The 26437-nt window shown below is 38.8% G+C and overlaps 3 protein-coding genes across 6 annotated transcripts in view; 1 reads left to right on the top strand and 2 right to left on the bottom strand.

Moving 5' to 3' along the window:
- Positions 1-1251: 1251 nt before the first annotated feature.
- On the bottom strand, positions 1252-16336 carry mst1 (macrophage stimulating 1). Of its 2 annotated transcripts, XM_034674133.1 has the most exons (19): positions 15626-16335; positions 15337-15461; positions 14800-14944; positions 13412-13527; positions 13212-13326; positions 12060-12196; positions 11307-11427; positions 11030-11148; positions 8651-8825; positions 6894-7024; positions 6670-6772; positions 6017-6153; positions 5863-5895; positions 5660-5774; positions 5488-5565; positions 2746-2892; positions 2550-2656; positions 2142-2281; positions 1252-1549 (listed from the first exon to the last, which is right to left on the bottom strand). In XM_034674133.1, exons 2-19 carry the CDS (start codon positions 15383-15385, stop codon positions 1388-1390), a joined length of 2130 nt encoding a protein of 709 aa, XP_034530024.1. In that variant the 5' UTR covers positions 15386-15461; positions 15626-16335; the 3' UTR covers positions 1252-1387. The 2 variants fall into 2 exon arrangements, with proteins under 2 accessions (XP_034530024.1, XP_034529945.1); XM_034674054.1 differs by having other exon boundaries at positions 15337-16336.
- Positions 15808-21864, top strand: abhd14b (abhydrolase domain containing 14B). Of its 3 annotated transcripts, none has more exons than XM_034674222.1 (5): positions 15808-15896; positions 17973-18187; positions 19083-19324; positions 20385-20560; positions 21711-21864. In XM_034674222.1, the coding sequence occupies exons 2-5, from the start codon at positions 17974-17976 to the stop codon at positions 21823-21825; spliced, it is 747 nt and encodes a 248-aa protein (XP_034530113.1). In that variant the 5' UTR covers positions 15808-15896; position 17973; the 3' UTR covers positions 21826-21864. The 3 variants fall into 3 exon arrangements, with proteins under 3 accessions (XP_034530113.1, XP_034530130.1, XP_034530122.1); XM_034674239.1 differs by having other exon boundaries at positions 20385-20575; positions 21711-21822; XM_034674231.1 differs by lacking the exon at positions 21711-21864 and having other exon boundaries at positions 20385-21654.
- The window catches only part of cacna2d2a (calcium channel, voltage-dependent, alpha 2/delta subunit 2a), a 183476-nt gene continuing 178638 nt past the window's right edge, over positions 21600-26437 (bottom strand). The window contains 1 exon segment of the mRNA XM_034673948.1: positions 21600-25509. Within this exon segment, the coding sequence (XP_034529839.1) occupies positions 25387-25509 (123 nt within the window). The 3' untranslated portion in view covers positions 21600-25386.

Genomic DNA, 26437 nt, shown 5'->3' on the forward strand with positions numbered 1-26437 from the left:
CTATTTCCGCCGAAAAAAAGGAGAAAGAAATGAAGAAAAAAAGAAGAAGAAAAAAAGAAATGTCAGTTTCTCTTGATTGTTGAGAAAAAAGAGAAAAGTCGGTGAGAGCAATTTCCAGGAGACAGAAACAGAATGGGGGGAATAAGACAGAGAAAAGGGGGAGGGTTTGCATGAGAGTGAACTTGTGTGTCGGTCTGCATTTGTGTGTGTGAGAGGGAGAGTTCAGTGGCCTTCTGCAGGCTGGTGTGTCTAGGAGAGATTCGGTTGGACTCTGATCTTGAGGTTTATTTAAGCTGAATTCCGTGGGCTCATCAGGACCGGGTTACAAAAATCCTCCTATAGAACTAGAAAGAATGTGCAGCGCATACAGTTCTGCATAAGGCACAAAGGCACGTCTTTAGAGGTGGGGGCAGGCATCAAAAGACAGGCAGAGGAGGGATTTCTTTAGAGGCTGGGGGCAAAGAAGGTATTTCAGAGCTCCATTCAACACTAGAGAGGAGGAGGAGAAGGGTGGGGTGGGGGTGGGGGTGGGGGGGGTTGTACAGTTTTGTGTTAAAGGGTGCATTTCCAGGGGATGATAAGAACTTGTGCTTTATAGCCCCCACACCTCTGCTGTTATTGGAAGTTAGTTAGCTACAGTTATCCTCTGAACTTGAAGGGCTACCATAACATTTTTTACCTGTATCCTTTGAGGATTTCTGTGAATCAAAAACAAAAACATCCAATAAATCACCTTTAACATTTAGCAATGACAAGCAATACATAAAGACTTTATACATGGTTAAAAATGTACTAAAATGTGAAGCAAATAATTTTTTATAATTGTGTTTTTATGTACCGAATGTTGATAAAGATTTTTGAACAGATAATTCATGAAAATGCATTTAATCAAAGTTGTAATAATATAAATAAGTCTTCATAAAATTAGTTATACTCACAGATGTTGCAAGTTCCACAGACACCTTTTAATAACTATATTAGGGGTGTTATATGATGCATTTATTAAACATTATTATAAAGCTTATAAAGTCAGAATTAGAGAAAATATCTGCCCAAACATTTGTAACTAAAGTTACATCATGTCTTAAAACTACAAATGCCTTCTGCTTATTTTGTTGTTTGTATTAATTTAAAGCTAACATGTTCTATGAATTTAAAGGGCTGTTTTTGCATCTTCTCCCTGATTAAGTATTTTGTTTTACAAACTATTGAGGTTGTAACTTGTGTAATAAACTCTGATTAACAATTTAGTTGTATTCTTAATATTTTTAATGCAAAAGAGACAGACATCAGAGGAGATAAAAATGTACATCATTTTGTGAATATTTGGTTTTGAGGGCTTCAACGTTGTATTTGATCAGTCCCTGATCGATGGCAGAAACTTTCTCTAAGCCATCTCCATGACCTTCTTGATCCAGTCCACATAGAAAGACACACGGATGAAGATGTTGGGCTGCCCCGGGTGTCCGCAGCGCCTCATGGGGATGATCACACCCTCGAGTACCCAGCATTCTCTGTTCTGACAGGCCAGAGGGCCGCCGTAGTCTCTCTGCAGACACACAGGAACAACACTGTGGAGTCATTATTTGTCTCTGTTATGACTGAGTGTCACTGCTGAGGTTGGAAACATGTTGCAGTCACAGCTTGTACAGCCCGACCTCCATTATCCATATGGTGAGAGTGTTTGATTTATAGCAACTTATAAATAGCTGTGCTCTTTACTTAAGGCGATTTGAATTTATTCTGGGGACTAAATGGTGTTAGTCTTAAACACCATTAAGTAAATAGTTTTGAAGAAATACTTGCTAGCTTGTTGCTAAGAGTTACAGAAGAAGATTGATACAGCGTTGACATCAGAGCAGTTAATATAATTCCAAAACCTAAAGCCAGTGAGTTTAGCTTAGCATAAAACATGAAAATAGCCAGGGGAAAAAAAACAACTAAAAAAACCTTTTAAAACTCAGAACTTTTAAAGCTTTCATTCCTATAAGAGATGTTTGTTATTATCCAGAAAAGGCAAAATTTTAAACTTTTTAACAAGAAAATATTGAATAACAAAGATCTCTGGTTAAAAATATAACATTGTTCTTGAAATGGACAATAAATCTTTGAACCATGCACACTTTTGCATGGGCACCTACCTCACATGCGCCCACTCCACCCTGGAAGGAGTTTGTACACATTTCATTCTCTCGAACTCGACCTCTGAAGTATTTGTTGCATTCCCTGTTGCTGAGGACAGGTATGTGGGCCACATTGAGGACAGTCTCATCTCCAGTCCCTTAAAGAATGGTGAGAAAGATGAGTTGGCAGATAATGATTTCAAAATGATGATGAAGAGGAAAGAAAGCTGGACAGTTGGATGCTTCTGGAAATAGTAACACCATCTGTTGCTCAACAGTCTGAATAGATTGCCCATTGGGACACAACATTACATCAAGGTTAGAAACAAGATTCTTATTCTGAGAAAGTTAAATATTATTCATTGTGCAATTAGCCACTCTAGAAAAGCTTATTGTAGTTGTTATTTCCAAAAGGAGTGTTCTTACCTCTGGTCTCGCCCCATCCTGCAATCTCACAGGACGTCCCCTCGGGTACAATGTAGCGCTCAGGAGGGAGGCAGATCTGAGAGATACGCTCATTAAACTGGGCCGGGCTACACAGAGAAGAGTTAGAGGGAAAATATTCATTTGTCTGATTGTATGCGTCTCTCTTTGGAGTAAGTATGCACTTCACAGTTCGTACAATTCAAGTTGCAGCATGACCAGCTGAGACTCCGAGGGTCCACAGACGATCTTGGTGAGAGGGATGGTTTGCACACCAGGCTCGCCTTCACTGGGATCTCGGAACAGTGTTCCCATCATGGCCGTGTAGCCAGGGAGGTCCACGTAGCTTTAGACACAAGAACACAAGGAGCCTAAGCATGGAAATACACACAGTACAACATATTTTGTTTCATGTGTTCAAAGGGGACTCAAGCAATTTAACACTGCTCTACCACAGAGACTGAAAGTCGAGTAGCAGTTTTGTGAGGCTAAACTTCAATACTTACACTTAAATTGTGGTTCTAAAATTCACTGGTCGGTTTTGGTAAATCATGAATCTATTCAAGCCTACTGAAGTACCCTGTTAACAGTTGATGCAGGCCATAAAAATCCTCCAAAAGCCAATTCCCATATCTTAGTGAACGAATCAGTAGGCTCTCATGATTCCCCCAAAAAACATACTGCAATTATGTGAACATTGGGGACTACAAGCGGCACCTGTAATGGACAAATCACCTGATTATAAAAGTCCTTTAGTTGTTGTAAACTTACAATGAGCCTTTTATATCTACATAAGGAACCAGTCCCCTTCCATAGAGGCAGCTATCTTGCACCACCATGTTTTTAAAGTAGCACAAGCAAACTAATGAGGGTCATTTGTGTTTGTGTATTAAGAAAGTGGTCACCCAAAATATGTGAGTGTGAGTGTTTGTTACAATGTTACAATGTTACAATGTCATTTAGCAGACGCTTTTATCCAAAGCGACGTACATACGAGAACAAGAACAACACAAGCAAAGATCTAGACAAGAGGAAACAAGATCAGTACGAGTAACAGAGTGCTTCAAGTCCATTTGGATGTAGGTACTGCCAAGCAGTGTAAAGGCAATGCACAAAAGTAAATAAGGACACCTACAAGGAAGCAACCAAACAATTTAAGACCTTCCATTATCATCATCAACAATTAACTTGTCATCACTACGATAATTACCAAAGTACCAAGTGCTGGGTCACTCTACAGCTGAACACAGATTCCCAGAGTAGAGCAGGACAGTGCGAATCAACTGTAGCTGGAAGACACAATCTTCCACTGGGGACAAGTTGTTGTTGTAGGCAAGATAATTTGTATTGATAGAAGGTTTAAATATTAAAATCTTGACACATGGAGGATCATACTTCTCATGTATCACAGCAGTGTTCTCAAAGGCTACCATTGCTTTGCCAATAGGAGGAGTGAACAAAGGGAGGGACTGCTATATATTGCTAAATATTCCCATCTCTACACACTGTACCTTTAAATGAATAAGATAAAGGCACTTGTTTAAGTAATTTCACATCCATGCCTTTAAATATATTACAAATGTATAACTCAATGTTTAACTTTGTTACCCACATGGGGCTTGATTCTTTGTCCCATGGGTGAAAGTCTAATGTTTGACACATCCACCCACTCTGAACTCTCACATAAGTCGACTCTGTTTACCATATTTTCTGACTTCCTCTATTTCTCCCTGTCATAATTAATTTGGCCACAAGAGGAGGCCACCTTTCATACAATGTACAGTTGTGCTCATACGTTTACATACCCTGGCAGAATTTATGATTTCTTGGGTAGTTTCTGTTGTCATTATGATATAAAAAGAGTAAACACAGTTGTTTGACAATAAATGGGTTCACCCAACCACTAACCACGAGTGAAAAAAAAGTGTTTCTCTTATCTTTCATATTCTCTGAAAAATGGCCAAAAATTGACAAATTCTGCCAGGGTGTGTAAACTTATGAGCACAAATGTAAATATGACTGGCAACAAGCTATCAGGGACTTCTTTGTTTTGCCTTACAAAAAAACAGTGGTGGACAGTAACAAAGTAAATTTACTTGAGTACTGTGCTTAAGTAAATGTTTTGAGTATCTGTACTTTACTTGAGTATTATTTTTTGGGGGGACACTTATTACTTTTACTCCACTACATTCAGAAGACAATTATTGTACTTTTTACTCTACTACATTTCTATCAATGCTCTAGTTACTCACTACTTTTTCTCTCTTTTCTGAAATCTGATCCCTAAGACAGTAAAATGTGTTTGTGTAGTTCTGTTTGTCTCAGTGGTTTAGTCCTACCTGTATTTAGTGCATCTCCATGGTTGAACGTGGAGCAAACACAGAGCAAATTTCACTCAGATCAGGCAGTTCATTTAGAGGTGGTGATGATGGCTATAATTCACCTTCACCTGAGCACCCATGGTCATATCTTCAGCCCGTGTTAGAGGTTTTTGAAATGAAGAATGATACGTATCGTTTGAAATGTTCTCCCTGTTTCCCAAACATACAAAAGTTCACTGTCGAACCAGAGAAAGAGTGTTGAGCTATGTAACATTTGGTTCATTCCAGATGAACATTTCAAACTAAGTTGTCTGTGCTTGGAGTAACTTAGTTCCTGTTTTTATTCCATGGTATAGTTTTTAGAGATTTCAAGTAATGGTTTCTAAATAAACATAATTTAACATAATGTACTTCTATGTAGTCTTGACTGCACTCATGCTTTGTGAAAATACAATGTTTTGAGATTTTTAAGCAAGTACCTTAGAACTTTAACTCAAGTAATACTCTGACTGAACAACTTTCACTTGTATTAGAGTAATATTTTACCTCGGGTATCTATACTTTGACTTAAGTAATGAAGCTGTGTACTTTGTCTACCACTGCAAAAAACTCAAGATTACCAGGAGGAGAAACACTGCTTGGTGCTGATCACCCATCTGGGGTTCACCAGGGATCCTCCACAGAAATGGTTTCCTTTCCTGCACACAAGAGGTGGAAGATCATACACATGAAGCACACAAGAGTGTTGATGTCTTTATGGACAGCTCAACCTGCATCAGCTGCTAGACTCACCTGTCTCTGAGACTCACTGTCCATGGAGAGTTCCCTGGAATCCCGTTCACGATGCGCATCCTTGTCCTGGGAACGCGGTCATCTCGCTTGCCGCACCCACTGAACTCCCCCTCCTCTGTGTTTACATCAAGAAGGGGGATATTTCATCTCAAGAAATCAACAAAAACTTCACAATGCTGCTTCATTATCTGTCAGAAACTCACCTACAGGTTCAGTCATGGACACTCTCTCTCCAGCTGTTGGAGAAACAAGAAACAGATGATTTATGACATGCAATCTAGCTCATTTGTCACAACACATTGCAACAAACTGCCCTGACGATCTTTAAGAAGGGCAAAGAGAAGCTGAGTCGTGTACCACACTGTTTGATGGCACAGTAGTCAAACTCAGTTTTGGGGTCAGTGGTGTAGCACCAGGGTCCATGCTGGTCCCCATCTGGGTTACGACAGTAGTTCTCAGTCAGATTGGCCTCAGGGTGAGTCAGTGGGTTAATCCTAGAATATCAGATATGTCGTTTTTAAAGCTTTAGGTATCTCTTAAATGTCAAAAATACTGTAGGTGCAGCAAGAAATTGTATAATTTTTATTCTTTAATAAAAAAGGCATTCAACTCTGACAATGTGTGAAATCTTAACCCACTCAGTTGAGGACAACATGAACATTATTTGCAAGCAAATAATCCCTAAAAGCAACTCAAAATACAGTGAAACCTCACTGTACATGGAACGTACCAAATACTACATGTTTTTTTATTATGTTGAAAATGTAACCTTGAGGTTTGTTCTGTGAAGTGCTTCTGGAGCTTTTTTTATTAACATCATCATAATTTCTATGCTTCCATTTGAGGAAATCTCCCTTTCTTTCTGCTCCTTGCAATGTGGAGGATACTTTCAGTACTTACTGTTTTTGTGTACTTAATTTAGCTAAACTAAACATTCAAAACATGCTCAGAAGTAGTAGGTAGGACTATTTGTGGAGGGAGGTTTATTAATTCTGAAATGATTGCCGTACCGGGTCTGGTGAGGTGTATTTATATTCCACTTCTGGCAGGTGATGCCCTTACGAGTTTTGCGGACCATGCCTCTGTAGTTTTTCCCATTTTCATGGTAGCAATCTGAAAATGGAGGCGTTATTATCAAGAGCAAATTATTATTTGGTCATATCCACTGAGTTTGCTTTTTGAATTTTGCAGTTTAATTTGTTCTTTTTGCTCAAATCAGAAAGAGACGTTTCACCCTCAGCCTCAATGTCATCTGCACAGCGTTTGATCTGTAAGCACAGAGCCGTCCTCATCTCAGGCACAGATGTGAAGCACCAGGGAGCCTCCGACCCATCTGGGTTACGACAGTAGTTCTCCTCCAAACCTCTGAACAAGATGAAACACACAGTCAGGTGGGAGCAGTTAGGTTTATTCTGCTGTAAAACAACCTATGCATAACACAGCTTCCTATTTGTTCACTTCAAAAACATCAAACGCATATGAATAAAAAGAGCAGAGTCAAACCAACATACACTTTGATACAGAAACACAAAAACAATATCAAACAAAATACAAAAAAACATTTGAACTGCTCTGCATGGACACAGGTTAAAACCAAAATAAATACTGCACTGTGTACGAAGAGATGAAAAAGGACAAGAGGCTTACATTTTGGCTATTTCCAGTATTACATTTGTGCTCGTCTCTTGTAAGCTCCAACTGATGAAAAAAATTAGATTTTCTGCCTTTTATATGAATGACTTTTTGCAGGATCTTAACTCTGTAGTGATTCAAACCTCAAAGTAAATATAGTAGTTGAAGTAAGCTGATGATCAGTGTAAATCTATACAATTGAAAGAAGCCAAATCTGATACTTCTATCATGTTCCTTGTGATGATAGGGAATGAGAATTGTATTTGCCATGTATATGATTGTTATAAGGGCATGTGACTAATTGCTATGCACTGATCCCAGTGCTTTCCCTGTGCAAAATGATTACTAAATTTATTACTTTTACATTTTAATTATTTTTGTCTTCCTTTCATCGATGGCCTTATTACTTATTTTTATGTGACAATACATTTTGTTTCTGTATTATTATTATTATTATTATTATTATTATTATTATTATTATTATTATTATTATCATTATTATTATTATTATTATTATTATTATTATTATTATTATTATTATTATTATTATTATTATTTATTTATTTATTTTTTAATTTAGTGTTCTTCTGTGTTCACTGTTTTCAAAACAAGAAAAAGTGAATTATATTTATAAAAAATAAGCCAAATCTTGCGTTGATGGTAGGGATCAAAAGCTTCTCATATATCTAGATACTTCCAGCCAGTATAAATAATTTGAATCAGAGTTGTTATCTAAAATAAGGAGCATTATTTTATGTATTTTGAGCAAAAGTTACTGAAATGACATTGAGAGTTGATTACCCATAGTACCATAGCAAAAAACTGTTAAATAATTTCTTTTTAGTTTGAAAAATGTACAAACCTTTTACTTCTACCCAATTATATAAATAATAGGCATATGTAGCTAGATTTTATTGTTTTACAGTTAAAAATACATTTAATTTATTTTCCATATACTCAGTTCCACTGAACTGTTTTTCTATCCAGTTTTATTCATAGACTTCTACATTATTCTGACATAATTCGTGTAACTTCTTCAAATAATTGATGACTGAAGTGTTCATGATCAAAGTTGACGTGATGAATATTCACATTCATAAAATAAATCTAATATTCACTACACATCCACATTGCTTTTCAGATTTCAGCTTGTGCGTTAATGTGGATCTCTGACCATCTATCATCCGCTGTCAACTGTCAGCAGAGAAATGACTGCAACATATTCCACTGCAGTGACATCCTGTCATCAATATTCATGTGTGAAGCAGATCGAGCCCTTTCATACCAACAGGTTGTGAGTGCATGAAAATAAACCTTCACCTGCTCTCACACTGCACATCTTACATGCAGGTCACTTACTTGCATTCGTATGTGTTGGGGTAGAAGGGGTGCTCGTGGGGGTACTGTGCACCCCACCGCTGACAGGGGATACCTGAGGTAGTCTCGTTGACTTTGCCTCGATAATCCTCCCCACGACCCCGGAAACAGTTGGTGGTGAAGCTGGAGCGCTGACGCTTCTCAACCTGCACCTCAGCTGGAGGGAGGGATTACAATGAAGAGGATATAAATGAACTGTTCAAGCACATGTTTGTTCATATGGGTAATATTTCAACGAGAGGGAACCATCATCATTTTAAAGTTTCATCATCATGTAAGAGCTAACTCCTACTGCAGCTATCAAGATAAAAAAAAGAGGTTGACATAAATGATTATTGATCTTTGTATGCTTATATACTTATGCTATTTTATTCCCTTCATCTTAAACCTCAGGATCTCATCTTGTGTTGTCCTGCTCCTTTGGTCATGTGCTACATTATCAAGTTTGCTCCCCTCTCCTCTTCTTCGAGCACTTCACCTCCTGCTTTTGTGTGTTTCCTCACTATGAGTACCTGCCCCACCCTGACTGTATGTTACCTTTTCCTCATCAGCCTCAGCTTTTGTATTTATCTCATGGTTTTTCTCTCTCTTTCAGCTTGTCTTCATTATCTGTATCAAATCTTTCAGCCTAGTGTCCTCTTGAGTTTTTGACTTGCTCTTATGATCCTTATGATCCTTAAGATATTTTCTACCTCCTTCTGGGACATGTGAGGTACAACCTTGATTGTCTAAATTTGAGCTGCACTTGTTCCATTATCCTATTTTGAGTACCATTTCTCTCATTTATTAGTTATTATCTTTAATTCATTTTTTTGTATTCAGTATCTGAATGTCCAGATTTAAAGATTAATTTTTAAATTCCCTGACTGGAATTTTCTGACATGTATACAAATTACGGATCAACGCACTTGATAGAGGAAAAATCCTGAACTTAAACTGGGGTTTTGTCATCTTAAAGATACCAAATTAAAAACACAAAAATACAATATTTTGTTTCCCCTTTTTTTCTGGATTTATGATGTTGATCATGAAGACAGATTTTGAAGGCTGGCTCACCTCTGCCTGCACCACAAGATGGTGCTATCTTATAGACTTTGGTCCACAGTGATCTCTGTCCTAAGTTGAAATGCCAGAGTTTCCAGTGTTATCTCAAACAACTGATGTTGAAATCCAGGAGAAAACACAGATTCCCTGCCTTCAACTTTATTTATTTACTTATGATCTGGAGCTAAAAGTTCAGCAAGTCCAACATTTAAAGTAGCAGGAACAAAGGGAAATTATAAGACTAAAGATAATTGATAATAACTAACTATAACTATTTGTTAAACAAATATATGATGTTAATGAAACCATGCATGGGCAGCTGTTTAGCTCAGTGGGTGAATCTCGCACCCCATGTATGGAGGCTATCGTCCTCTGGTCCAGGTTCAAATCTGACCCATGGCTTTTTGCCACGTTATTTCCCACTCTCTCTCTTTCCAGTTCTCTTCACCTTCCACTTTCTTATTTTCTAAATAAAGCAATTAAAAGCCAAAAAATAAACAATGAAAAATAGCTGAAAATACTCATTACCTTCTGTCATAGACCTCTTTACATATTTCAAAGTACATTTGAATACACAAAGCTTCCCTTCCAATCTAGAAAAAAGTGTTTGAACAGAGTAAAAACATATAGAAAGTAAATTAGATTAAAAGAAGGTGCAGAAAGAGAAATTAAACAAGAAAGAAATAAAGTAATTAACCTTTAATTAACCTGAGAGCATATGGCTCAGTGCAGGGCTTCAATCGTAAACAAACCAACATCTGCACACTTTAGCAGCAGCTACTCTTAAAGAAAATCATTGAGACCATGTGTTTCACAAATAAGAGATTTTCACAAGTTAGGAAGTAATCTGCACAAACAACAGAAAGGTGATTTTTCTTAATTTAATTACAGCGGCTTAATGAGACTCAGTAATTGTTTCTCTTAATGCCACATAACAACTTAATTTAGCTCAAGTGGCCTCTGTGGTACAAGAGGAAACTAATGAGAAAAACAAAGCAGAGGTAACAAGAAAGAAGGTGTGAGTCGAGAAGGAAAATGGTACAAAACTAAAACATCCTTTTGGCGACTATTAAACTGATTCATTCTTGATTTTTGAATCAGCTGTTCGACAAGCAGTCAAAAAATGTCAGCCACCTTTCTGACTAGATATTCTTAAATGTCTTGTTTTGTAAGATATTTAAGTTAAGGTAAAAAAAGGAAATAAAACAAACACATAATTACACGATTTTCCCCTTTTTATAGCCTTTTGTTTCTATTCCCTGTTATGTTATCAATACAATTTCTTGTGGTTTTAAATAAAAATATATATTGTCTTACTGCACTTGCTGATCTCACAGTTCTCTCTTTCCACCTCCCTGTCTGTGGTGTAGCACCACGGCACCGGAGAGGCGTCAGGGTTACGACAGTAGTTATCATCCAAACTCTTATCAGGATATCTGAAATAAACACACAATAACAAAACCCTCAGCAGCTGTGGGAGAATTTGCAGAGCATGTATAAAACTGACTTTCATGCTAATTCAGAATAAACTGCAAAACATCAGTTTACACGATGGCTTTAATTGCTTAAATACAGGAATCATGTTAATAGATACTTCTCAGGCTGGTAGATGTGTTGGTGCGGGTACTGCTGGTCCCATCTCTGACACTCTTTGCCGCTAACCGTGTGGTCCACCTGCCCTCTGTAGTCCTCCCCATTACATGTGATACACACCTCTGCAAACCCACACACACAGAGGCAGAGAGGTGAGAAGAGCAAACAAAAACATCACACACTGAAACATTTTATTGCACAGGGCCTGATAACCTAGTAATTTCCTAGAAAGGAGCTGATATAACTGTCATTTCTTCTGAATGCTTCTGCACTGTGCAATTTGGTCTAATTACAGAGAAACACAGTCTGTGTTCAGTTTGTAGATTTGATAATTACAACCTTTTCTTTAGCCGAAGTCAACATCCTTAAGTCGGAGCACAGCCGGAGAAAAAATGCTACATTTGTATTTTTATGAAACTTATATATATATATATAAAAAAACATACTGAGCATTTTCATCAAGTTTACAGGAATAAATACATTTCTTTGTTTAAGGTCTTTGTTTCAGTTTTTAGTCATTTAGATTAAATATCTTATTTTAAGCAGATGAGTTAATAAGCATGAGATATTAAAATGTCTTTTTTAAAGACTTCATATTGATGAGTGATTTATGTCTCTGAATTTCTCACAACATGATGTACATTTTTACGTTTATTTTTCCATACATGTACTTTCAAAAGTTTATGATGTGTCAATAAAATGCCACACTTTTACACCCTTTTCATGCAGAATGGTTACATAAACTGTGATGTACCATCTCTGCACTGTGGGATGTTGCAGCTCTCATATCGTCTCTCAGGGTCTGTTGTGTAGCACCATGGACCGATTCGATCCCCGTCTGGATTCCTGCAGTAATTTAACTCCAGACCATTAGCAGCTGTGGGAGTCCACCTGAAACAAACACAGCGAGGTGTGATTTTTTTTCAGTGATTTAACAGGGCCTAAATGTTTCAGGACAGTAACATGTGTGCTTATTTAACACACTCTGCACTGCAAACAATGGAATAGATATGTTACTGTGACTGTCATTTTAAGTGCAAACAAAATCCCCATTTTTAAATAAATATGAATTAAAATCAGCTGAATATTTTTTCTATGTATCATCATTTTGACCTCAAGCAAAGAAAATCATAAAAATAAAATAAAATTTGATTTGTGACCACCTGACAAATGCACCATGCTGCATCAGAGCAAACATCAGTAAACAAAAAAAAGTAATTTACTGAGTCAAGTGTGGTGATCTAATAGTTAAAGAAACAAACTTTAAATGTTTAGATTTAAATCCTTAATTTTGCAAGGAACACTTTGAAAGTAGTGTTTTCCGACCAAAGAACCCCACATCTCTACACATGATGTTTCTACTGTGGACAGTACAGCTCATCATTTGCTCTATCAGCATCAGTTCAAAGAAATCACAAACACAACCAGTGCGAGACATTGATTGTGCTTGAATAATCATTACTCCTGTTTTTAGTTCAGATTTGCTGTCCACCAACTCCTCAGGAAAATATTGTGTTGTTTATATCTTAGAAGATCAAATGTCACCACACAGTAATCCTTCACTTGGTGTATCTGTTGTTTTGTGGCTTATAGTGGGTGAATCAGAACTAGTCTGGTGAAAACATCTACCTACAGTTGAAAATGTATGATTTATAGGCCACATAATTAAAACCATGTCCTTAAAGTGACTGAAAAGCTCCATCAGTCAATAAAAGAATATCTCATAATACACCCACTAAAAGTAACACGTTTTATTCCTATAAAAATTTGACTGGTGGAGCTTTACAAAATAGTTCTATGTCTGCTTTGTTGGCTGCAAACATCTCTTCTTCCTGCTTGTTTTTGTTGGTTTACTGTTGATCAGCTTTTAGCAGGTTAACATATTATGTTTCAGGAAGTGTCTCACCTGTGATCGTGCGGAAACTTGGACCACCACTGCTGGCATGTGAGTCCGCTTCTTGTGGTGAACACCTTCCCTCTGTAGTATTCTCCTTTACCCACAATGCACTTCCTGACATAGACTTTGTAATAAAAACAACAAGTCAAACAACACATCCACTCATGAATTCCTGGAACATCACACAGTGGAAGCACGTTCAGTCTTACCCTTCTTCTCATAAAGGTCACAATTCACGTTTCTCTTCACCTCTGCATTGCTTCCGTCTCTCACCCAGGGCAGGTGTTTACAGGTGACAATCGGACGGGTCTCGTAGTTGAATGCTCTGGAGTAGATGGACGAATTTATGAAAAAGTGGTAACATTTTGAAAGGATATAACAAAAACAAGAGAAGGCCGTGGACCCAAACTCCAAAAATCTAAAATCATTGTTGTAAAAAGCAGCTAGGACGTCAGAAGCTTGATTCTTGACACTCGCCACCAAGAGTCATGAGTAGTCAGACAATCATGAAGGTATTACACACATACACAGATCAGCCATAACATTATGACCACCTGCCTAACATTGTGTAGCCTCCCATGTCTTCAGGTGAGTCCTGACCTGAGGAGACATGGACTCCACTAGACCTCTGAAGGCACCTCTGGCACCAAAACATTAGCTGCAGATCCTTTAAGTCCTGGATGTTGCCAGGTGGGGCCTCCATTGAGCAGCACATCACACAGATGCTGGATTAAAATGATATCAAGTCAACTCTGTCATGTTTCCCCAGGCCACCTTCTTCCATTGCTCCATGGTCCAGTTCCGATGCTCACGTGTCCATTGTAGAAGCCTTTACTGGTGGACAGAGGTCAGCATGGACTCCCTGACTGGTCTGCAGTACACAGCCTCATACACAACAAACTGATACTCTGTGTGTTTCACATCTTCCTATCAGAACTAGCATTAACCTTTTCATCAGTTTAAGCTCTAGAAGCTCTTCTGTTGGATGGGACTGTACAATCAGGACTTGGGCAATAATGAGGCTCGGTCGCCCATGACCCTGTCGCCAGTTCACTGGTTTTCTTTCCTTGGACCACTTTAGTAGATACTGATCTCTCTAGACCAGGATCACACCGCGAGAGCTGCAGTTTTGGAGATAATCTGACCCAGCCATCTAGCCATCATAATTTGGTCCATGTCAAAGTCACTCACATCTTTACACTTGTCCATTTTTCCTGCTTCAAAAATGTCAACTTTGAGGACTAAATGCTCACTTTCTCCCCCCTCTGACAGGTGACATTGAAAAAAAGGATTATCAATGAAATTAATTTCACCTGACAAAGTCATAATGTGATGGCTGATCAGTGTATCTGAGTAAAAAAGCTCATTTTGAATGGAAACAGGGATGTAAATGAAAGTGTCCTCAATGTCACTGTACAGTTAAAAAATAAGTTTACACACTGATATCTAAAAACTCTGTAGCCACTCTGCAACTTCAGAGGTTATTCACTTTAAAACAGATATAACTCTACTGTAATTCCATTATCAATTCCTTTTGCACAAAGGTGGCTTGTGAGGATCACAACCTGCTGTACTGAAGTAATCGTATGTTTGATACCTGCAGTCCAGAGACTGTGAGCAGCGTGTGGCGCAGTCCTCCAGGTCCAGACCAGGTAAGAGCAGGACTCGAGCTGAGTTCCAGGAAGTGGGGACCAGCTCTCGGCCCTCAGAGCGCTGGAAGTCATTGAGGGGACTGCGGTAGCCTGTTTACACCCAACACAACAACACTTTAATGATAGAGTCTTTCTGTTTAGTCCAGGTTTACAACGGAGCCCAGGTGCTCAGTGGTACCACCTGCAACATTTGGGCAGGAGCCTGCTCACATATAACCTTTGGACCAAGACACTATGTGGGCGCAGAGAGGAGAAACAAACTTGAACAGCAACACAGGACTACTACAAGTGTATATTATGTAGTGATAAGATTATATCAAACGGGTAAAGTAAAGAGTTGATTGATTTTATTTGGTTTCTTTATGAACCCATAAACATGCTTTTAACATTTAAAGTGATGTAGATATTTATAATGGAAGCATACAGTCATAACAAAACATTACATGTGATTGTAATTCACAGTTAAAGTTAAAAAATCTTACCAGAGGTCAGTCCGACTGTCAGGAGAGCACACAGCAGCAACAGCTTCATTGTTTGTAGACGACAGAGGCAGATTTATAAAACTGGAATAAAATCTTGAGTTTTCTTTTCCTGACGATGTCGGATACTAAAAGTTAAAACAACCGATAAAACAGTTCAACATAGAGTAAAAAAACCCAGGCAGAAAAACGTCGAAAACATGAAGAGAGACTTGGACACATCCACCTTTATGCGGACACTGAGCCCTTACTCAAACAGAGGCCTAATCCCTAAAACATAGCTGATCAATACCTTTATCAATCATTAATGAAGAGTGGCACATCAGCCTGTTCAGTTACTCTTTCATGATCCACAAATAGTCACTGTGAAAGATATTTCAGTGTTTTTCTTCGTTTCAAACACAGTAAGAGAGCAGTTGCTGTTAAAGCAGTTCCCTGTACAGACGCTAGACGTCAGTAGAATAATTTTACAGCGTGTTTTATTTTCTGCAGTTTTCCGGGATATCAAGGGAAAGTTCAGCTGGTCCAGAAGTTGATCCTGGTTTTAGACTGCAGGCAGGAAGGTAAGAAGAAGACGGTGGATTAGTTTCTCTCCGTGTTTGTTTGAGTTCGATTTCACAAATAAAATGATCTAATGTGGACTTCGGTCCGACGCTTTAACTCGCCAGCTTTGCATTTACTTAACTCTACTTTATTTATCCAAACACTGAAGCGGACAACACACGTGATCTGTGTAGTCATAACAGCCTACAGTAGAAGCGCACTTTATAAAGAGACAGGGAAATGTGGAGTAATTGAAAGAAACACCTTGTAGAACAATAAATAAATATTTAACTTTGAATCTGTCGACAGAGTTTCAGACAGGTGCTGACTGAACAGGCTATGGTCACTTTGGAGGCTGCTGCGTTCATTTCATTTGTTTGTTAGTCTTCTCTTTGTCATGCACTGAAGTTATTCCTTTTAAAAGCTTGACCCTTTCTCTAGCTCAGCCTACAGCAGGGGTTCCGAAAGTGCGGGTCGGGACCCCTGGGGGGTCGCGAGACACAAATGGGGTGTGGTGAGATGTCTTCCAGAATGTTTTTTTTTTTAATCTAAAAATATTTCTTATTTATTTTTGTTGTATTTACCTTGTTTTCTTTTTTTTACCTTCCTTTTTTGTTTGTACTGTTTATTATTATTATTTCATTATTATTATTATTATTGATATTTTGTATTATTATTATTATCTTTTTCTTCTCTGTGTTGCTTTTGTATTACTTATATATAATTTGTTAACTTATGGTGAACAAATAAATACTGAAAAAATGCAATAAAAAAGTTGAATGACAAAAGTTATCTAAAAATAGTGAATTCTACTCATTACAGTAAAAAAAAAAAACTCAACAAAAATAATAGCTAACCTTCAAATAAAACCTTGAATATAGAAAATGTAATGAGTTTTCTGCCTTTCTTTTTGCCGGATGACTCATAAGTTTAGGGTTAGTGAACAGTTTTATCAAAAGCAACTGTAGCAGTACGTTAATTCATAATGGCACAGGAAACACAGTCTCATTCTCGTATAGGTAGGCTAATTTTCTGCAGACCAGCTAAATGAAGCCACATTTAATCACTTTGAGGGACAGTGGGGGAAACTGATCATCAGAGATGCTTGTGCTTGAGTATTTCCATCTTTTACGATTGTAAGCCATTACCGTATGAGGGACGATCTTTTTGATATATTAAAGTGTAAAGTTTACTTTAGGTCACCAACATTAGCATTTGTAAGCAGTCTATATTTAATAGATGTTTATGAAGAGTTGTGGAAGACTCTTTCAGTTAAGATTAGGCACTTCATTTACAATTTAAGCAGGAAAGAGGACAAAACGCTTAAAATAATGCTTGTCATACATTTTCTACTATAATTATAATGCTTTAAAATGATCATTATATAAATATCGCAGCTGTTAAAGGTGTAACTGCTTTTATTTTCATGAAATAGTGCTGGTAAGATCATCAATTTTTAATAAAAAGATGAATAAAGTCTTTATTAAAGCTTCTATGAGGAATTTTGGTCTTTGTGAAATTTGGCGCCCCCCTGTGGCCAAATCAGTACCTCTTATCTGTTTGCTGATTTTTTCCTTTACATGAGTAAAATACATTCTTAATTGAAAAATCTCATCCTTCTTTCTTGTAAGTGTCTTTTGTCACTAACTGTGAGTCTTTGAAATGGAAATTGTGGAAAGGCTGTTTCTCCAGCCTTCTCTTTATCATTTTGTCTGACACCTAACCCATTGTAGAAGTTTAAAGGATAAAAAAAAATGCCTGCATATGTGCCACTGGTTAGGCTTAGAGGTTAAATCATGTACAGAGGCCATAGTCCTTGAAGCGAGGGTCATGGTTCAATTCCAACCGAATACCTTTTGCCAAACATCCCTCCTCTGATGGTCTCATTTGCTTTTGTAGATCAGATAGAGGCATCAGTATAAATTTCAGTCTGTTTTATAACCAGCTAAAAACTCCCCACTGTAGCTTTAAAGTTTTTAAACTTAAGTAAATAGTAAAAAATAGCTGAAAAGTAGAAATATAGGCTTCATTATGTGTGTTCTGATAAGTTAAAAGCGTGTGAAATAAGCAGTTTTGTGCTGTGTGTTTTTGTCTAGGATGTCAGCTGTGAAGCTCTCAGAGGGGAGCATTCAGGTGCAGAGCTGCACAGCGCCGCTCTTCTTCAGACAAAGTGAACCGTCCTTGAGGGAGACGAGGATGTCAGTTTTACTCCTTCATGGTATCCGTTTCTCTTCAGAAAACTGGCTCAGCATTGGCACTCTGGACACTCTGGCCAAAGAGGGCTGCCGAGCGGTCGCCATCGACCTGCCAGGTTAGTCTGATGGGAAGAGGTTGGATCAAAGCAGAACAGAACGTCTGCAGTCATGGGCTCCTTGTCAGACAAATTCAGGACAGATAGATTGTTACTTGTTGGGACACTGGCAAAACTGAAGATACACCGAATTAGTTTTTGGTTTTTCCTGTTCAAATTGTCCCAAAGGATGTACAGATATTTTTCTCCAGATGATTTCGACACGATGAAAACTACAGAATCAGAAAGGCAGATTATTCAGTCGTAGTTTCTGTATACTGGGGTTTATAAGAAGAAGCATAATGACTAAGTTGCAAAGGAAAACCCCTCAATGTCTAAGTGTACCATAAAAAGATGAAGGCGTAAAAGAACTTGTGTAACACAACAGTTTAGGCAACACACAACTTCTTAGAAAACGTATTTATATATATTCATATTATATATTCAACCGTTTGTCTTAAAAATCTTAAAGTGCCAAATATAGTTTAGATGACATACTTGTGCTGCTATACTCTTCAAAGAAACAGTTCTTATCTTCTTTCTAGTGTGTCTTCTTCTTTTGTTCTCTCTTTGTTGTCCAGTTTGGAGAAGCTAGCTAACACTGACAACAATACTGTCAAGTAACATTAAAGGATGATACTAGTGAAGCATAACCATGGTAACTGAAGTGCACATGTGCTGTATTGTGACTGTAACTACCATGAAAGCCTTAGTTTGAACACATAGGCGAGGAGACAGCCTAAGAGGCTTTATGTGATGCTCCTGGATTAACCCCTGAACTTATAGGAAGATTTTGTATAGGGGACAAATTTAAGGTAGTTGATGTAGCCGTGTGCTGGTGTGAACACATGGGGGAAAATGGAAGTTGTAAAGCTTTCATGCGTCTCTTCTTCATGTGTCACGCCTTTATTCACAGGGCTCGGTCGGTCAAAGTCAGCAGAGGCCCCTGCTGCGGTGGGAGAACTGGCCCCTGCAGGTTTCTTGAAGGAGGTGTGTGAGCGGCTCAGTCTGAGCCCAGTGGTGGTGATCAGCCCCTCCCTCAGTGGGATGTACTCCCTCCCCTTCCTCACGCAGCACCAGGATCTGATCCGGGGTTACATCCCCGTGGCTCCAATCTGCACCGACAAATTCACAGCCGAGCAATACCAGAGTGTGAAGGTACAGTCTGATGTGTCGCTACTTTATATTCCTGCTGAGCAGCACCGTGTTTGCTCCTCCTTTGCTCTTTTTTAATAGATAACTCAAGGGACCGTGAATGTCAGCCCCATTCTCCACACGCTCTTCTCTTTGTGCTGGATTTAAGATGCAAACACAAGAGGAGCAGATATCATGTCACTTGATACTTTCAGAGATGCTCTTGGCTTTCATCCAGCTCCCACCAATTTAATAATATCTTAGATGGCAAACTATGTGAAGGTGCTTTATCCATGAAGGAGATGTGTTTTTTTTTTCCAAAATAAGTTTTGCTCCCAAAAAAAAGAAGAAAAAAAAGAAGGAATGCATATAAGGGTGAGAGCATCATGATGGCTTCATTTTCAAGACTGGGGGAAAATATCTTTAGCAGAAAAACTAACTACATAACTGAACAGAGAGAGTAGTAAAAATAAAAATGGAGAGTTTAAAGGTTCATGAAATAATAGTTAGCAGGTTGCGTTAGATTTGTCTGTACAAGATTTAAAATGTTAAAAATAAGAGTCTAATAGGACTACTTTGTTATTATCAGTACAGTTACCTCATACACCTAATGGACTGTGGCTGTGCAGGAGGCTCACAACATAACTGATGGTGTCTTAAAAGTATGAGTATGCTCTGTGTTGCATTGATTGGAACTATTTTTGTCTTATTTTTGTCCTAAAAATCTCAAACTTTAGGACTTTTGCTTTGAAATAGAAAGTGCGTTTTTTGTTGTATAAAGATGTCTTCCTGTTTCTTTCTGTTCTTCTACTCTTATCCATTTTTCTTTGTTCTTCTCACGTCTAGACATATAAATGAATCACACATAATGAACTAAAAGAGCGCCACACTTAATTTTAAAAATACCTCTCTTAAGTCTGCAAACATGGGGTCAAAATGAGAACACTTCTATAATCCTGTGGGTTGAGTTTCAAAATAAAAAAAGAACTGAACTGGTTTTAATTAAAAAACATAGTCGCCCTGACATAGCTCATCTGAAGGTTCTCCTTCTATGTCTCCTGTATCTCCCCTGTGTCTCCTCCAGGTCCCATCACTGATTGTTTACGGAGACCAGGACTCTCAGCTGGGAGAACTGTCGCTCCGCAACCTGAGCAATCTGGCCAATCACAGCGTGGTGGTGATGAAAGGAGCGGGTCACCCCTGTTACCTGGACGACCCAGACACCTGGCACAAAGCTCTGACAGACTTCCTGAACACACTGTGAAGATTCTCTCAGTACAGATGCAAATTATTGACTGACACATTTTTGATTCAAGAGAAATTTAAGCAGATAACTTCCTATAAGACCTGATTTAACTTTTTAAGTAATGTCAGTGATAAAACTTGAATCAAGACTTTTCTGATGAGGGGTGAGAGTTTGAAAGTATCAAAGTTTGAAAGAATCAGGGAGGGGTTCAGATGAGAAATTGATGTTAATTTGTTCAAAACAAAACTACAGTTAAATCATTTTGGACAACTTTCATTTAAGCAAATGTTTCGGTCATTATGGAGCACCAAGTGGGATCACAATAATACAACGACCTTACATAAAACATTAAGAATGAGGCACATAATCAGGAAAAAGTAGTTACACCTTTCCATTAAGCTAATGCATTCGACTCACTGTGAAAGCACAGAGAAAAGAATGGAGGGTAATCCTGAGAATCTTATGCAAGATCCAGAGAAACTCCTGAGAGTCTCAGCCAGTTGAGCATTGCAACAAATGTATGATGTCGAGCTTGCAGGACGGCTCGTACTGATGAAAACTAGGTTGTAGTTCCCTTTCTATATTAATATGGTCGCAGAGTTGTAATAGGAATGTTTGGTTCATGAATTATTGACCTGGAGAAGAACGAACCTGTGAAAATGTTTCCAACTTTAAATTAAGAGCACACTAAGCGACAAGTGTTCCCTTGCACTAAGCCCTCTCTCCCAGTGTCTTGTTTCATCATGGTTAGAGTACATGGTACTGGTGGCTCTTTCTACAGGCTTCTCCTGACTGAAAGCATGCTGACCATTAAGTAACATATGTAGTGCACTTACTCTCGACAAGTACCTTGTACAACCCAACTTTAAAAACCTAGCTGTCTACTTTAATACGATGTTCATTAGAAATCTGTCAAACTATCAGGATCTCTGTTGAGTGAGGGCCCAGAGAGAATGACACAGAGGACTTTGAAATTGTAACACAAACAAACGGCCGATCTCCACCCATGTCTGACTGAAAAAATGAAACACCACACCCAGAAATGAAGTGAAAAATATGAACATTATTTAATAACTGATTCTCTGTAATAAACAATTTGAAAATATTTTACAAGGAGTCACAGACACAATATTTTACAAATTTTGCCCTCTTCTTTTTTTTTAGCTTCATCTGTACAAAAGAATGGAGCGACATGGACCAGTGCCCAGAAAAGAAGGAGCTAAATCTTTCACGCACACCAACATTCACACTCACACGCACAGGAAATAAAAAAAAATAAAAAAAATCAAACTAAATAAAAAAACATTTCGACTTCAGATCTCATACTTATCAACAGTGCTGTATTCTTATATATTTTTTTTTTACTTCACTTAAATTTGACTGATTTTCTTCTTTTTTTTCTCTAAATGTTGCTGTTATTTTTTCACACACTTTGTCAAACATGGTCACATAGCACCAGACTACAGACTACAGAATCACATACACACGTGTCTTTCCCACAGAGACGCACCAACACAGATGCAGCGAGGGTCGGGAGGAGGCAAGAGGCTTTATGAAAACCGTCCCCCGCACTTATTTCAGGGTCCTGTCCTAAAGCTGACACCTCCCTCTCATCCCCATGCTGGCCCAATTTTCTTTCTTTTTTTTTTTTGGCAAAAGTAAATTTGTTGAACCACAGAAGTTGTGTGTCCCCTTTTAATCGGGCTGCACACATGAATCCTCTGAGACCTTCAGGCCCGTGCTGCTCTGTGGAGACCCACTCCCTGAGCTTTCCTCTGACATTCTGCCCCCTCGCCAAAATAAAAGCACACCGGGAAGTCCTTGGCTTACTTCTGCCTAGTGTGTTACATCTCCCCGCTGGGCTTGAATACGTGTCATTAAATGTTTGCTTACAGCTGTGTGTGTTTGAAGGTGCAAAAGAACTGTAGGCCTACATATTCAGTGTGCGCATAGAGGTCAGGAAAAGAGAGGAAGTTGCAGGGGGTACATTTCCACAGGCACGTGTAGCGCTCATTTACAGACAGTGAAAATTGGGATATACAGACGGAATCAATGGCACAGGACAGAGACAAACAAACGCTGGGAAAGTCAAACTGCAGCCAGCGTCAGATTACTTTAAACTGCCTGCTGAATTTGGAAAAACAAACATCAATAGGAGCTGAACTTGAAATTTTCAGATTTGTTTAGCATTTGCCTCGCTGCAGGTACTGTGCCAGCATGTTTGTCACATCAAATAGTACCAACAACTGTACAGAGTGTGTAGTTATGGTTCAAATCGTCGTGTAAATCCTCCCACCTGAGCAATACAGTGAAATTTGTGGGTGGGTGTGAACATCGAAGGTTGAAGGCCTTTTTCTTTTCTTTTTTGTGTGTGTGTAAAATTTAACACTCCCACCTGCTTTCTAAGCTTTTAAAATCAAACAGGCATCGATCAATAACGAATCATTCCAAGACGTAAAAATACTGAAATCAGAGCTCACTACACTTACTGCAGAAAACACCAAGAAAACTCAGGGGGAGTGTGTGTTTTTGGAGGATTTCTTTTTGTGTGTGCGTGAGATAAAGAGTGCAGATGAGAAGTGGGAAACAATATCAGAGCTCCGTGCTGAGGAACACTAAGGCATTTTGAGAGGCTTTGTTTACTATGTTGCATCTGAAGCAGAAAACACTGATGAACTACACATTCGTTTAGACACCTCTGCTCTGTAAAGATTAATATTTACGCAGACTGAAGTTTTAAGATGAATTATTTTTGTTTCAGTTAAACACCCCCCCCCCCACCCCCCCCCCCCCACCACCTTTTTTTCCCCAAAAACCACAACAACACAGGATTTTTGTATGTTTGCAACATAGGGGCAGAAAAAAACAGCTCTGCTACCACAACTGTCATCCCTCACACAAACTCATTTAAAAGACATTCCCTCTGAGGGCTGTTTAATGCAAACGTACACACACACACACACACACACACACACACACACACACACACAAACACATACAGATCAGGCAGAACTACAGGTGGCCCTAAGAACGCTCTATGGCCAGTTAAGTTGCTGTATACTGAAGGTGTATCGTAGCTCTTTACGTGGCACTGTAAAGATACGGTATAGTAACTCCATATGATGGCAGTCAGGTGGCTCTGGAGGGAGGATACATTAAACTTTGTGTAAAGCTATTGTTATAGCTAACAGATTCAGTCTCACAAGCCAAAGCCTTGAATACGGCTGCTTTATAAAGATACTATACAGTAACTCTACTCTTAAACAGCTGTTGTGGTCCAATACGAAGTGCATCAAGGCACTATGAAACAGAGTGGCTCCTAAACATGGGAGTCTAAATGACTTTTCACACATCATAATGATCAAATGAGAAACTGTGACAGGTTATAACCAGACTACTACTGCACGTCATCACCATATTTAGTTGCCTCTTTCTGCACTTTTGTTGGAAATTGTCGATAAGCCCCTATACCCCAGCAGCGAATGGTTTTTGAAGTTTTAAAAAGCATCAGTCCAAAGAAGAAAGAAAGCCCAAATAATAAAAAAGAAGAAGTAAAAACCCACCTGGAACGACTATGAGAAGGTCATGAGGCAGAGATCTCGCTGTGTCTGTTTGTGAACAGAAGTAAAGCACATTTACAAATCCAGATCAGGAGCGTTAGTCGAGGTTACTGGAGAAGCCTCATGAAGACTGGCAGAGGTGAGCTGAGCTTCAGAGAGCACAGAGATTTCTTTTTTTTTTAACATCAGTCCAAACCAGAGGTCAGAATGGCCGATTGATCAGGAAGGAGAACACGACATCAAGAAGTATGCAGGAACCAAACACCGAGTCATGTTTTTGCAGCTGTCACCAAGCACTCGCCTTAAATAGATATTATAAGAGAAAAGCACTTCATGAAATGCGATTAGCATCATGTAATTACAATAATCCTCAGTGGACATCTTTTAAAAGCATTAATCTGTTATTATTAGGCGCAGCACAAAATGAATCAGTGTTCAGTTTCTGAGTGTGTCCTCTTCCTCTCATGGTTTATCCTGAATCTAAATCAGAAGCCATTTCCTCCTTTGTGTTTTGGCTATAAAAATAAGACCACATGAAAGTCTATCTCATTTTGGCAAGTAGATATAGTGCATAAATTAATTCATGTCTTTTTAAGATAACACCTAATGACTTCCTTTTCAAATTAAAAACTAAATACACTGTATGTTTGGAATACTCATCACTTCAGCGGTTTATACTTGACATTTTGTATACGTGACAGTTCTTTTTTTCATTTTGTTTTCTTTTATGGTGGCTATAGGCGGCTGAATGGTCCACAGCCTCTGACCAAGGGTGGATGACAGAGTGTTGAGACTCTGAGATGGAGGAGAGAAGAAGGAGGAGAAGACTCCTCCCTGTTTATCTGTCTGTCTGACAGACAGACAACCTCGACTCTCCAGTCTGTGTGAGGTGGGAGGCCTGTGACGAGGACGTCCACCTGTCCTCTGTCCCCTCCCTTCTTTGGGCCGGAGGAGTGGGGTGATCGCGGAGGGGTTTGTTTTCTCTTTTCTGGCATAGCCTCTGATGATCCAGGTGGAGCGGCACCATGGTGGTGCCTCTTCCTGCAGATGAAGGTTAACTGGCTGAGGACACAAAACGTCCGGCAGTTGTCACTAAGCGACACAAACTGAAGCGAGCTGGGTAGCGCGGCGCTCAGGGCTTCCGTTTTGCTGTGGTTGGAAGTCCCATTTTAACCTATGACTATAACAAGGGAAGGGCTGAGGGGAGAGGAGGTGGGGTCAGAGGGTTTCAGGTTGGGTAAAGGAGGGGTTAAAACGAAGTGAAGCGGAGCAGAATGGAATTAATGTAGTAGTGAGTGGACGAGGGGGCTGACGGCAGGGTAGAGCAGGAGCAGCTGGAGGAGCAGTAAAGTGTAGAGGGATGGACGGAAAGAGTGTCCTCGTCCACAGTCTGACGTGTTCTCCTGCAGAGGAAAGAATGGAGCTTTTAGCATTAATAATGTACTGAATATTCGTGTAGTGTTACTGCATGCTAAAACTTTTAGAACAGCAAGAACAAGTGCAGAGTTCTTGAATTTGACAACAATTCAACATTTTGTGATACTTTTTAACATGTTATGACACATTTTTTGACCCAAAAATGTGATACGACTCTCATGGCTGTCTGCCAAATATATAGCTAGAAGACTGTCATCTTAGCTTAGCATCAGCATAGCAACCAGTAGGCCTCACTCTTTCCAACTGTAACACAACCATACCTAGCAGCATCTCTAAAGCCTCACATTCATGTTATATCTTATTTATTTAATTTGTGCAAAAACAAAACTATAGCTACAAGTTCAAGTCTTAGAGAGGAGGTAAGGGGCAGGGCTACGGCTGTGTCTAAAATCAGTCCCTATGTCACTTTAAAGTGCAATGTGCAATATGTTCAACTTTGGAATTTAAGTTGAGATATTTATGACATAGACTGTATAAAAAATGGATGACATGACAGCACAAAAAAGTGAAACCTAAACGCTTTGATCTCTCCCTATTGACTAGCTGCAGTTAAGTCCTTAAAGCCCGCCTCCTCCATTTTAAGAGATGGGGCATTGGTCAAACTTTAAAACCAATCTGCCTGCTACAGCAGGATTTTGGCCTCATTTTTGTACAACAGCAGACACATTAACCATCTCTGTATAAAGTCAATGCTTTACACACAGAATTTGGACACCCAGTTACAATGGTGCGCAGTAAAATTGGTGTACTATATATTCAGTACTAAATGATTTCTAACGTAGCAGTTTATGTTGGATGGGACCTTGTGGAGTCTTAGACTCTGTATGCACTTGTAAAAAAGAGTTTTTAATCTATCCTTACTCTCACCTGCTTTAAATATTTTTAACATTTTTC

The sequence above is a fragment of the Notolabrus celidotus genome, chromosome 1, assembly GCF_009762535.1.
Source record: "Notolabrus celidotus isolate fNotCel1 chromosome 1, fNotCel1.pri, whole genome shotgun sequence".
Classification (NCBI taxonomy): domain Eukaryota; kingdom Metazoa; phylum Chordata; class Actinopteri; order Labriformes; family Labridae; genus Notolabrus; species Notolabrus celidotus.